The sequence below is a fragment of the Balaenoptera musculus genome, chromosome 14, assembly GCF_009873245.2.
Source record: "Balaenoptera musculus isolate JJ_BM4_2016_0621 chromosome 14, mBalMus1.pri.v3, whole genome shotgun sequence".
In the NCBI taxonomy this organism is placed as follows: Eukaryota; Metazoa; Chordata; class Mammalia; order Artiodactyla; family Balaenopteridae; genus Balaenoptera; species Balaenoptera musculus.
Genome location: NC_045798.1, coordinates 30,969,614 through 30,983,403, shown reverse-complemented (window position 1 = coordinate 30,983,403; position 13,790 = coordinate 30,969,614). Strand labels below are relative to the sequence as shown.

The 13,790-nt window shown below is 39.0% G+C and overlaps 1 protein-coding gene across 1 annotated transcript in view; it reads left to right on the top strand.

Moving 5' to 3' along the window:
- ANKRD12 (ankyrin repeat domain 12) overlaps window positions 1-13,790 on the top strand; it is a 121,513-nt gene that overhangs the window by 35,114 nt on the left and 72,609 nt on the right. The window contains 1 exon segment of the mRNA XM_036874289.1: window positions 13,032-13,179. Within this exon segment, the coding sequence (XP_036730184.1) occupies window positions 13,032-13,179 (148 nt within the window).

The following is a 13,790-nucleotide window of genomic DNA, read 5'->3' as shown; positions in this document are numbered from 1 at the left end:
TAGACAGGGACCAGTTCATTATGGCCTTGTGTTCCTTGCTAAAGATCTTGAAATTTATCCTGTGGCCAGTGAGCCAGAAGGGAAGGGCCATGGCAGAAACCAGTTAGAGTGTTATTTAAAAATCCAAGCAGAAGGCAGTGTGGGCAGTGGCTGTGGGGATAGAAGTGGCAGATCTAAAAGATATTGAATTACTGAAACTTGTGTTGTATAGAAAAAGTTGTCTGGGTCCACTCTGAGGTTGATTGGACTATTCCCTGAGAGGGCATTCAGGAAAAGGAACAGGTTGTTTCAAGAAGAATGTTTGGTTTGTACTTGTTGAATTTAGTTGGTCATCGGAACATCCAATAGAAGTATCAGTTAGATAGTATTAGTTGGATATGCGTCTAGAGGTCAGAACAGCTAGACTGGAAATAAATGTATGAGGATTTGTGGAAAAGTGATCTATAGGTATCGAGATGTCACCCAAAGAGAGTGGGGCAAGAATGGAGGAGAGCATACCCTGAGGAATTCAGATATTTTAGGAGGAGTCGGAGAGGGGGAGCAAGGAGGACAGAGAGAGAAGCAGATGTTACACGGCGAAGAGTGGCGAGGGGGTCTGTATGCCAAATGCCACAACAGTTAATAGGAAAGACCAGGCCATTGTCAGTAGAGATACCTTACAGTGACCTGGGTAAAGGTGACCTCAGTAGAGTTGTGGGGACAGAGTACAATGTGAGATTTGAGGAATTATAACTTTTATTTCTAAATGTTTAAATATAGTGAAGGTTGCATTTGTGAAATTACATGTGAGCTACTTGATGTCAGTTTTTGGATTTGAATTTATAAGGCTAAAGTTGTTGAAGCTTTTATTCTTCTAGGTACTTTGTATTATTTTTTGAAGATTGCCACTAAATATGCAGTAATCCTGACCATTGCCTTCATAACAGTGTGATTTCTTAAAACTATAGAGGCAAGCAAAAAGCAAACACTTTTTACTAATGTATTTCTATTAAAAATATTGCTTAGGTAAGTTAAGAATACTTATTAATCATTAGATTTATAAAATAAATAGGAAGAATAAATACAAACTATTAAATTCCTTAATTATTAACAGTTGGCTTACCTAAAGGGATATATTTAACTGTTCTCAGTCTCAGTTTAATCATTCAGTGTTTTTTTTCAAGATCACACGTTTCTTTGGGTAACGGTCAAAAGCCCTTCTGAGGCAGTATGCGTGGTGCTTACTGCCATGCTTTGGGATTTCCGAGCAGCTTGACATCCAAAGCTGTTGTTAGAAGTAATTTTCTTAGTTTTAAGTAGATATTTGAACTCTTCATTTGCACCTTAAGAGAGGAAGGGCCATAATTTCCATTCCAAATTTCTTGCTTATAGACCACATTACTACTGCTGCTTAGGACAAAATAAAGTTAGAAGAGGGGAGGAGGGAAGGCGGCATGACCATCTTATTCACTTATTTATTTGTAAAGCATATTCTTAGGATTGTCTTTTCTTGGTGAGTGATTGGCCTTGAAGCCAGCTTCTAGCTTCTGCTGAGTTTTTCCTTCCATAAAATTTTTAGAAATGAATATATAGCTGTTCTCTTATGTAAATACAGACCGTATTTACAGCTTAATATGACATAGACATTGCTGTTATAAGATTCTAAATTAAAAAATAACCTGAACCAAAGTTTAATTTTTTAAATGCATTTAAATAGACCATAATTTTAAATAATAATCCCATTCTATAGCAATATGCTTTTTATATAAAGTGCTTTTATTACCATATTAAATATTACAATAGTCAGGGGTTCATCAAAAATGTCTCCTCAAAATTCTTCAAATATTTTATCCTTTCACTGCTAATATGTGGGATTTTTTTCCCCATTGTTTTTTTTTTTTTTTAAACATCTTTATTGAAGTATAATTGCCTTACAATGGTGTGTTAGCTTCTGCTTTATAACAAAGTGAATCAGTTATACATATACAATATGTTCCCATTTCTCTTCCCTCTTGCATCTCCCTCCCTCCCACCCTCCCCATCCCACCCCTCTAGGTGGTCACAAAGCACCGAGCTGATATCCCTGTGATATGTGGCTGCTTCCCACTAGCTATCTATTTTACATTTGGTAGTGTATATATGTCCATGCCACTCTCTTATCCTGTCACATCTCACCCCACCCCCTCCCCATATCCTCAAGTCCATTCTCTAGTAGGTCTGTGTCTTTATTCCCGTCTTGCCACTAGGTTCTTCATGGCCTTTTTTTTTTTTTTTTTTCCCCTTAGATTCCGTATATATGTGTTAGCATACTGTATTTGTTTTTCTCTTTCTGACTTACTTCACTCTGTATGACAGACTCTAAGTCCATCCACCTCATTACAAATACCTCCATTTCATTTCTTTTTATGGCTGAGTAATATTCCATTGTATATATGTGCCACATCTTCTTTATCCATTCATCTGTCAATGGACATTTAGGTTGCTTCCATGTCCTGGCTATTGTAAATAGAGCTGCAATGAACATTTTGGTACATGACCCTTTTTGACCTATGGTTTTCTCAGGGTATATGCCCAGTAGTGGGATTGCTGGGTCGTATGGTAGTTCTATTTGTAGTTTTTTAAGGAACCTCCATACTGTTCTCCATAGTGGCTGTATCAATTTACATTCCCACCAACAGTGCAAGAGTGTTCCCTTTCCTCCACACCCTCTCCAGCATTTATTGTTTCTAGATTTTTTGATGATGGCCATTCTGACAGGTGTGAGATGATATCTCATTGTAGTTTTGATTTGCATTTCTCTAATGATTAATGATGTTGAGCATTCTTTCATGTGTCTGTAGGCCATCTGTATGTCTTCTTTGGAGAAATGTCTATTTAGGTCTTCTGCCCATTTTTGGATTGGGTTGTTCGTTTTTTTGTTATTGAGCTGCATGAGCTGCTTGTAAATCTTGGAGATTAATCCTTTGTCAGTTGCTTCATTTGCAAATATTTTCTCCCATTCTGAGGGTTGTCTTTTGGTCTTGTTTATGGTTTCCTTTGCTGTGCAAAAGCTTTTAAGTTTCATTAGGTCCCATTTGTTTATTTGTGTTCTTATTTCCATTTCTCTGGGAGCTGGGTCAAAAAGAATCTTGCTGTGATGTATGTCATAGAGTGTTCTGCCTATGTTTTCCTCTAAGAGTTTGATAGTGTCTGCCCTTACACTTAGGTCTTTAATCCATTTTGAGTTTATTTTTGTGCATGGTGTCAGGAGTGTTCTAATTTCATACTTTTACATGTACCTGTCCAATTTTCCCAGCACCACTTATTGAAAAGGCTGTCTTTTCTCCACTGTATATGCTTGCCTCCTTTATCAAAGATAAGGTGACCATATGTGTGTGGGTTTATCTCTGGGCTTTCTATCCTGTTCCATTGATCTATATTTCTGTTTTTGTGCCAGTACCAAACTGTCTTGATTACTGAAGCTTTGTAATATAGTCTGAAGTCAGGGAGCCTGATTCCCCCAGCTCCATTTTTCATTCTCAAGATTGCTTTGGCTATTCGGGGTCTTTTGTGTTTCCATACAAATTGTGAAATTTTTTGTTCTAGTTCTGTGAAAAATGCCAGTGGTAGTTTGATAGGGATTGCATTGAATCTGTAGATTGCTTTGGGTAGTAGAGTCATTTTCACAATGTTGATTCTTCCAATCCAGGAACATGGTATATCTCTCCATCTATTTGTATCATCTTTAATTTCTTTCATCAGTGTCTTATAATTTTCTGCATACAGGTCTTTTGTCTCCTTAGGTAGGTTTATTCCTAGATATTTTATTCTTTTTGTTGCAATGGTAAACGGGAGTGTTTTCTTAATTTCACTTTCAGATTTTTCATCATTAGTGTATAGAATGCAAGAGATTTCTGTGCATTAATTTTGTATCCTGCTACTTTACCAAATTCATTGATTAGCTCTAGGAGTTTTCTGGTAGCATCTTTAGGATTCTCTATGTATAGTAACATGTCATCTGCAAATAGTGACAGCTTTACTTCTTCTTTTCCGATTTGGATTCCTTTTATTTCTTTGTCTTCTCTGATTGCTGTGGCTAACACTTCCAAAACTATGTTGAATGATAGTGTTGACAGTGGGCAACCTTGTCTTGTTCCTGATCTTAGTGGAAATGGTTTCAGTTTTTCATCATTGAGGACAATGTTGGCTGTGGGTTTGTCATATATGGCCTTTATTATGTTGAGGAAAGTTCCCTCTATGCCTACTTTCTGCAGGGCTTTTATCATAAATGGCTGTTGAATTTTGTCGAAAGCTTTCTCTGCATCTATTGAGATGATCATATGGTTTTTCTCTTTGAATTTGTTAATATGGTGTATCACATTGATTGATTTGCGTATATTGAAGAATCCTTGCATTCCTGGGATAAACCCCACTTAATCATGGTGTATGATCCTTTTAATGTGCTGTTGGATTCTGTTTGCTAGTATTTTGTTGAGGATTTTTGCATCTATGTTCATCAGTGATATTGGCCTGTAGTTTTCTTTCTTTGTGACATCTTTGTCTGGTTTTGGTATCAGGGTGATGGTGGCCTCGTAGAATGAGTTTGGGAGTGTTCTTCCCTCTGCAATATTTTGGAAGAGTTTGAGAAGGATAGGTGTTAGCTCTTCTCTAAATGTTTGATAGAATTCGCCTGTGAAGCCATCTGGTCCTGGGCTTTTGTTTGTTGGAAGGTTTTTAATCACAGTTTCAATTTCAGTGCTTGTGATTGGTCTGTTCATATTTTCTGTTTCTTCCTGGTTCAGTCTCGGCAGTTTGTGCATTTCTAAGAATCTGTCCATTTCTTCCAGGTTGTCCATTTTATTGGCATAGAGTTGCTTGTAGTAATCTCTCATGATCTTTTGTATTTCTGCAGTGTCAGTGGTTACTTCTCCTTTTTCACTTCTAATTCTATTGATTTGAGTCTTCTCCCTTTTTCTCTTGATGAGTCTGGCTAATGGTTTATCAATTTTGTTTATCTTCTCAAAGAACCAGCTCTTAGTTTCATTGATTTTTGCTATTGTTTCCTTCATTTCTTTTTCATTTATTTCTGACCTAATCTTTATGATTTCTTTCCTTCTACTGGCTTTGGGGTTTTTTTGTTCTTCTTTCTCTAATTGCTTTAGGTGCAAGGTTAGGTTGTTTATTCGAGATGTTTCCTGTTTCTTGAGGTAGGCTTGTATTGCTATATAAACTTCCCTCTTAGCACTGCTTTTGCTGCGTCCCATAGGTTTTGGGTCGTCGTATCTCCATTGTCATTTGTTTCTAGGTATTTTTTGATTTCCCCTTTGATTTCTTCAGTGATCACTTCGTTATTAAGTAGTGTATTGTGTAGCCTCCATGTGTTTGTATTTTTTACAGATCTTTTCCTGTAATTGATATCTAGTCTCATAGCGTTGTGGTCGGAAAAGATACTTGATACGATTTCAATTTTCTTAAATTTACCAAGGCTTGATTTGTGACCCAAGATATGATCTATCCTGGAGAATGTTCCATGAGCACTTGAGAAAAATGTGTATTCTGTTGTTTTGGGGTGGAATGTCCTATAAATATCAATTAAGTCCATCTTGTTTAATGTATCATTTAAAGCTTGTGTTTCCTTATTTAGTTTCATTTTGGATGATCTGTCCATTGGTGAAAGTGGGGTGTTAAAGTCCCCTACTATGATTGTGTTGCTGTCGATTTCCCCTTTTATGGCTGTTAGTATTTTCCTTATGTATTGAGGTGCTCCTATGTTGGGTGCATAAATATTTACAATTGTTATACCTTCCTCTTGGATCGATCCCTTGATCATTATATAGTGTCCTTCTTTGTCTCTTGTAATAGTCTTTATTTTAAAGTCTATTTTGTCTGATATGAGAATTGCTACTCCAGCTTTCTTTTGATTTCCATTTGCATGGAATATCTTTTTCCATCCCCTCACTTTCAGTCTGTATGTGTCTCTAGGTCTGAAGTGGGTCTCTTGTAGACAGCATATATATGGGTCTTGTTTTTGTATCCATTCAGCCAGCCTGTGTCTTTTGGTGGGAGCATTTAATCCATTTACATTCAAGGTAATTATCGATATGTATGTTCCTATTCCCATTTTCTTAAATGTTTTGGGTTTGTTATTGTAGGTGTTTTCCTTCTCTTGTGTTTCTTGCCTAGAGAAGTTCCTTTAGCATTTGTTGTAAAGCTGGTTTGGTGGTGCTGAACTCTCAGCTTTTGCTTGTCTGTAAAGGTTTTAATTTCTCCATCACATCTGAATGAGATCCTTGCTGGGTAGAGTAATCTTGGTTGTAGGTTTTTCTCCTTCATCACTTTAAGTATATCCTGCCACTCCCTTCTGGCTTGCAGAGTTTCTGCTGAAAGATCAGATGTTAACCTTATGGGGATTCCCTTGTGTGTTATTTTTTGTTTTTCCCTTGCTGCTTTTAATATGTTTTCCTTATATTTAATTTTTGACAGTTTGATTAATATGTGTCTTGGCGTGTTTCTCCTTGGGTTTATCCTGTATGGGACTCTCTGTGCTTCCAGGACTTGATTAACTCTTTCCTTTCCCATATTAGGGAAGTTTTCAACTATAATCTCTTCAAATATTTTCTCAGTCCCTTTCTTTTTCTCTTCTTCTTCTGGGACCCCTATAATTCGAATGTTGGTGCGTTTAATGTTGTCCCAGAGGTCTCTGAGACTGTCCTCATTTCTTTTCATTCTTTTTTCTTTATCCTGCTCTGCAGTAGTTATTTCCACCATTTTATCTTCCAGGTCACTTATCCTTTCTTCTGCCTCAGTTATTCTGCTATTGATCCCATCTAGAGTATTTTTAATTTCATTTATTGTGTTTTTCATCATTGCTTGGTTCCTCTTTAGTTCTTCTACGTCCTTGTTAAATGTTTCTTGCATTTTGTCTATTCTATTTCCCAGATTTTGGATCATCCTTACTATCATTATTCTGAATTCTTTTTCAGGTAGACTACCTATTTCCTCTTCATTTGTTAAGTCTGGTGTGTTTTGACCCTGTTCCTTCATCTGCTGTGTGTTTTTCTGTCGTCTCATTTTGCTTATCTTACTGTGTTTGGGGTCTCCTTTTCACAGGCTGCAGGTTCGTAGTTACCGTTGTTTTTGGTGTCTGTCCCCAGTGGCTAAGGTTGGTTCAGTGGGTTGTGTAGGCTTCCTGGTGGAGGGGACTAGTGCCTGTGTTCTGGTGGATGAGGCTGGATCTTGTCTTTCTGGTGGGCACGTCCACGTCTGGTGGTGTATTTTGGGGTGTCTGTGGCCTTATTATGATTTTAGGAAGCCTCTCTGCTAATGGATGGGGCTGTGTTCCTGTCTTGCTAGTTGTTTGGCATAGGGTATCCAGCACTGTAGCTTGCTGGTCATTGAGTGATGCTGGGTCTTGATGTTGAGATGGAGATCTCTGAGAGATTTTTGCCGTTTGGTATTACGTGGAGCTGGGAGGTCTCTTGTGGACCAGTGTCCTGAAGTTGGCTCTCCCACCTCAGAGGTACGGCCCTGATGCCTGGCTGGAGCACCAAGAGCCTTTCGTCCACATGGCTCAGAGTAAAAGGGAGAAAAAATAGAAAGAAAGAAAGAAAGAGGCTATAATATAGTGAAGTAAAATAAAGCTATTATAAAGCAAAGCTATACAGACAAAATCTCACCCAGAAGCATATAATATACACTCACAAAAAAAGGAAAAGGGGAAAAATTAATATATCCTGCTCCCAAAGTCCACCTCCTGAATTTGGGATGATTCGTTGTCTATTCAGGTATTCAGCTGATGCATCACATCAAGTTGTTTGTGGAGTTTTAATCCGCTGCTTCTGAGGCTGCTGGGAGCGATTTCCCCTTCTCTTCTCTGTTCGCACAGCTCCCGGGATTCAGCTTTGGATTTGGACCCGCCTCTGCGTGTAGGTCGCCTGAGGGTGTCTGTTCCCCGCCCAGACAGAACGGGGTTAAAGGAGCAGCTGCTTCGGGGGCTCTGGCTCACCCAGGCCACGGGGAGGGAGGGGTACGGAGGAGGCGGGGCAAGCCTGCGGCGTCAGAGGCCGTCGTGACGTTGCAGCAGCCTGAGGCGTGCAGTGCGTTCTCCCGGGGAAGTTGTCCCTGGATCACGGGACCCTGGCAGTGGCGGACTGCACAGGCTCCCGGGAGGGGCGGCGCGGAGAGTGACCTGTGCTCGCACACAGGATTTTTGGATGCGGCAGCAGCAGCCCCAGCGTCTCACGCCCGTCTCTGGGGTCCGCGCTGATAGCCGCGGCTCGCACCAGTCTCTGGAGTTCATTTAGGCAGCGCTCTGAATCCCCTTTTCCTTGCGCGCCACGAAACAAAGAGGCAAGAAAAAGTCTCTTGCGTCTTCGGCAGCTGCAGACTTTTTCCCGGTCTCCCTCCCAGCCAGCTGTGGTGCGCTAACCCCTTCAGGCTGTGTTCACGCCGCCAAGCCCAGTCCTCTCCCTGCGATCCTACCGAAGCCCGAGCCTCAGCTCCCAGCCCCGCCCTCCCCGGCGGCTGAGCAGACAAGCCTCTCGGGCTGGTGAGTGCTGCTCGGCGCTGAGCCTCTGTGCGGGAATCTCTCCGCTTTTTCCTCTGCGCCCCTGTTGCTGTGGGATCCGCGCTGATAGCCGCGGCTCACGCCCGTCTCTGAAGTTCGTTTAGGCGGCGCTCTGAATCCCCTCTCCTCGCGCACCAGGAAACAAAGAGGGAAGAAAAAGTCTCTTGCCTCTTTGGCAGCTGCAGACTTTTTCCCGGACTCCCTCCCGGCTAGCTGTGGTGCACTAACCCCTTCAGGCTGTGTTCACGCCACCAACCCCAGTCCTCTCCCTGCGATCCGACCGAAGCGACCGAAGGCCGAGCCTCAGCTCCCAGCCCCGCCCGCCCCGGCGGGGGAGCAGACAAGCCTCTCGGGCTGGTGAGTGCTGCTCGGCGCCAAGCCTCTGTGCGGGAATCTCTCTGCTTTGCCCTCCGCACCCCTGTGGCTGCGCTCTCCTCCGTGGCTCCGAAGCTTCCCCCCTCTGCCACCCGCAGTCTCTGCCCGTGAAGGGGCTTCCTAGTGCGTGGAAATCTTTCCTCCTTCACAGCTCCCTCCCACTGGTGCAGGTGCCGTCCCTATTCTTTTGTCTCTGTTATTTCTTTTTTCTTTTGCCCTACCCAAGTATGGGGGGAGTTTCTTGCCTTTTGGGAGGTCTGTCGTTTTCTGCCAGCGTTCAGTGGGTGTTCTGTAGGAGCAGTTCCACGTGTAGATGTATTTCTACTGTATCTGTGGGAAGGAAGGTGATCTCCGCGTCTTACTCTTCCGCCATCTTCTCTCCTCCTCCCCATTGGTTTTAGTTTAAAAATTTTTCCACTGACATTTTTAGCTATAAATTAGCTATAATTTGCAAAACAAAATCTTTCATCAAACCTTTTCTGATAAGCTAAAACCTGGGTTAAATTCATAAAGTGTGAGAGAGTGGATGTTAATTGTCTGCCTTTCTAAATAGCTCTGCCCTATCCTTTTCATCATCAATATAGTTCAGACCTTCATTATCTCCTATCCCCATGATAAGTGAGAACTTTTCTTTTGTTATTCAAGTAATGTAATAATGTTCATTACAGGAATAATGAAAACAGAAATTGCCTTGTCCGAGATGAAGGATCTGAGGTTTTACCCTACTTGCAAGCTAATTAGTTTCATGGATTATGGCAGAAGACATGAGACTCCTGGATCAGATAGAGAGGAAAGTGTTTTTTCTCACAGCAATCGCAGTAGCCATATATCAGCATTTGTGCCTGTTCTCTGAGCCCTGTTTCTCACAAAGGGATGCAAAGAAGGCCAGGTGACAACTACATATACAGTGGATTGTATTATAGGAGAGGAACCCCAGATCTTTTTAATGGGCAATAAATCTACCTGACCTTTGCCCTAAAGGGAGAAATTATTTATTATACTGAACAGTGAACAGGTCTGATCTACCCTTTGCTCCAGAGGGAGACACTTTCTCTGTCTTCCAAGGCTATTCTCTATACAGATATCCTTGAAAAGATAGAATAAAGGGATTTAGTGCTTCTGCTTGCAAGATGTGCAGAAATGCAAGAGAGCTATGGAAAATTGTCTCCCAGCACACCTGTAATGCCATTACCCACAGATAGCCATTAACATTTTGGTTTATATACTTCAAGTGTTTTTTTTGTTTGTTTTTTTTCTTTTTTCTAGGTAAATTTTTACCTCTTATTTTTTTCTATCTTCTTGAGTTGGTAAAGGCTACCAGCACATTGTTCAATATCAGCAGTGATAGAAAATCATTCTTGTCTTGCCATTAATACTTTCATTGCTATGTATGATAGCTGTTGTAGGTTATTGAAAGAAAATCATTAATATAAATGAAAAAGACTTAAACTATTTTAAAATAAAAAAAGTCTGACTCTGTTAGGTTTATTATGTCATGGATATGAAAGAAGAATGTGCCAGTGATTCTCTCCTGAATTGACAAGAGTATTTATACCATTTGATGATATAGAAATTTTAAGACAATCAGAAATAGCTATTTCTTTTGAAAGTTACTTTCCCCAGATCAGAAAATAATTTTTATTGTTAAGATTCTCACAAAAACGCTTTGTTCAAGTAACACTTTTAAGGACAATTTTATTTTACAGAGAACAGAATAAGTTGGTAGCAGGAATGAATATTCACACTGATCACCATATTGCACAGGAGAGTATGATTGATAAATTCTTGTGAACATTTTTCATTTAACATATTAACAAATTGGTTTTTCTTGTTTTATGGCACAGAACAGTATCTTTACTCACACAAGTGCAAGGGAGAAGGGACAACCTAATGTTTTTCTTAGATTCTTTTTTTAATAACAAAGATTTGTATTTCTAAGGCAAATCTTTAGAACTTTGTTGGCTAACCATTTTACTAATCATGCCTTTTTGTTTCTGATGCTTTGACATCTGGGGCCTCAGTGACCCTGGAGAGACTGCCCTTCCCAGGGCTACTCAGTTCCCAGAGATAGTAAACAACTTATGTGTGACCACACCTTTCATATGCAAACCAACCAATCCAGAGTCCATCCCCAACCACCAACTCTATCCAGCTCTCACACTCTGGGCCACTATCCCCCTGCCCTAATAACAGTCACCCCAGAACCAGGTACCAGACAACTAGAGAAACACCACCTATACCCTAGAGTCTGCTGAAATTATGCAAACTAGCCAACCCTAAACCTGCTTACTCTGCCTTGCCTTTTTCTTCCTGTGGAAACCGCAATAAAAGCTTTAACTCACATTTCCTTCCCCTCCCTCTGCTTCCTGAACCTCCTAGGTGCTTCCCCCAGTGGCACCTCATGGTGCGGCATGCCCCCTCTTCTTTGGAGCTGTGAGTAACAAACTCTCTTTTCAGTGGCAGCGATCTCTTGATCTGTTGGCCTCACTATACCAGAATAATAATAAAATCGACGTTTTAAAACAACCTTATAAGCAAAAGGCATGCCTGTGAAGCTCCATTTCATTAGCAGAAGTAAAAAAACAGCTCAAGAGGATTTTCCTTTACATCTGGGAAATAAATAGTATGAGACTTTTATTCTTTACTAATCTTTACCAGTTAAGATATAAGGAAGTCACATTCTCTTCCTAATTTGCTAATAGGTTTATCAAGAATGAATGTAGGGTCTATTTAGATGTTATTGTCACCTATTAACATCATAATAAGATTTTTCCTTAATCTTTTGATATAATGAATTGTCTTGAGGTTTTCTAATAATGAACTATTCTTACATTCTTTGGGTGAATCCTGCTTGATTATGATCTCTTTCTAAGGCACTAAGTTTGGACAGTTTATTTAGGACAGTTTATTGTTTCATTTATTTCATAAGCAATTTAGTGTATAATTTCTATCTTGAACCCTTCTTTGGTGTTAGTTTATTTCGCACTTGTAAAATGGATTGGGTCTCTCCTAATCTTATTTCTGTGTTGTAGTATTGTTTATATGAAATGGGAAATATATTTTCCCTGAATTTTTAATTTAAAACCTCTCGTAAAATCTTCTGGAATAGGTACCTTTTTTAGACGTAAAATCTTTGGCTATAGATTTATTGTTTTCTATGATCATTGGTCTATTCAGCTTTTCTACTTCTTTCATGAGCCAGTGTTTAGGAATGCATGTTTTCCAAGAAAATAATCCATTTTTCCAGGCCTTGAAATTGTAATTGTATAAAAATGAATACAGTATTCTTTCATAACTTTTTAATATCCCCTCTGGAATTGTATTTTAGGTCTCAATCCCAGTCTTTTTTTTTTCCTGTTTTTTTTTTTTCCCTTTTCTTCTTTTCATGATTAGACTCACTAAAAGCTTTATTATATTGCTCTTTTTGAATCATCTTTTCGTTGATAAATTCTACTTTTAAAAAAAATTCAGTATTTTTTTATGCCCCTTCTTCCCACTCTTCCCTTCCTTTATTTTCTGGCTTGGGTCGAAAGCTCGTGTCTTCTGCAGTCTGAGTCTACTTCTCATTTTCTTCTGAAAATCTCTATGGTTATGATATCTATCATTTATTACCATAGTTTTTATGCTCACCTGCTAGGTGATGTGGCTTAGTTCTTAGTATCTAGCATGTTTTTCCAAAGGAGTTGTCATAGCCCAGTTAGATGTGCTGTATGTACCAATTCAGATGTTGTATCATAAGAGTGAACTTGGTAATTGCTGTAGGCATGAGGGTAGGATACTTTATCTAAATGAGTGGACACATGGTATTAATAAAATACAATCTGCTTAATTCAATCTAGACTGCTTTTTCTGATTTATATATTTGTTTATTGGTGATGATGTCTATCTTAGACATAGAGTTCCATTATATTCAAGATATTTTGTTTTGTTATTTTAAAATTATATTACTAAGTAAAAGGGAATATGAAATAAGTTAGAAAACACATTATGATCGTTGAAAGTGGACCTTAAGGACATTGAGGACAACGATGGTTTGTAGTAATACTCTTTCTACTTTATATAAAGTATTTTTTAATACTGTATTGCTCAGCTAATATTGTTATAAGTTTATTCATATTTAATTTTTTAATAGAGTAAAGACAAGATTGCATCCTATAGCAAAACTCCAAAAATTGATCGGAGTGATGTGGGCAAGGAGATGAAAGAGAAATCGTCCATGAAACGTAAACTTCCTTTTACCATCAGCCCATCAAGAAATGAAGAACGAGATTCAGACACAGGTAGGAAATTTTGTTGTTTTCTGGTAAAATCATAATCCTTCTTTTACTGTGATTTTCTTTATCATTCCTTGTTCACTGCATTTTAGAGAGAAATATTTGTATTTCAGAATTTCAGGTTTATCATTGGGGCAGAAATTCATATATTCCTCACCCAAATTTGATTTCTATCATAGATAAAAGCAATTAGCTTTTTTTCTTAGTCTCAGTGTTTATTACAAATTTCTTACCACTTTAAGAACTTAATTGCTTAGGGAGCATTTCAGTGATGAAAATTTACTCAGTAATATGGAGCATTGACATGGTAGATTTGAGAAAAAGCTGTTGAGTTTTTGTGAACAAATTATTGAACCCACCAAAGAAAAAAGTTTAGGCATTTTAGATTCAGAAATGAATCAGAAATATGTCCCTTTCAAAAAAAGGAAGAAAAATATTGAGGCTTCCTAAGCCCAGTTCATAGTACTTTTTTCCTCAAAACTTTTGCTATATCAGGAATGATAACTTGCCATCAGTAAATCCCAGTTATTCATAATAGATTAAAACCTTATTACCACTATCTAATAAATTACTAGGTTGTATTTTAGCCATGAACTAATCGTTTCTTGAAACTAATA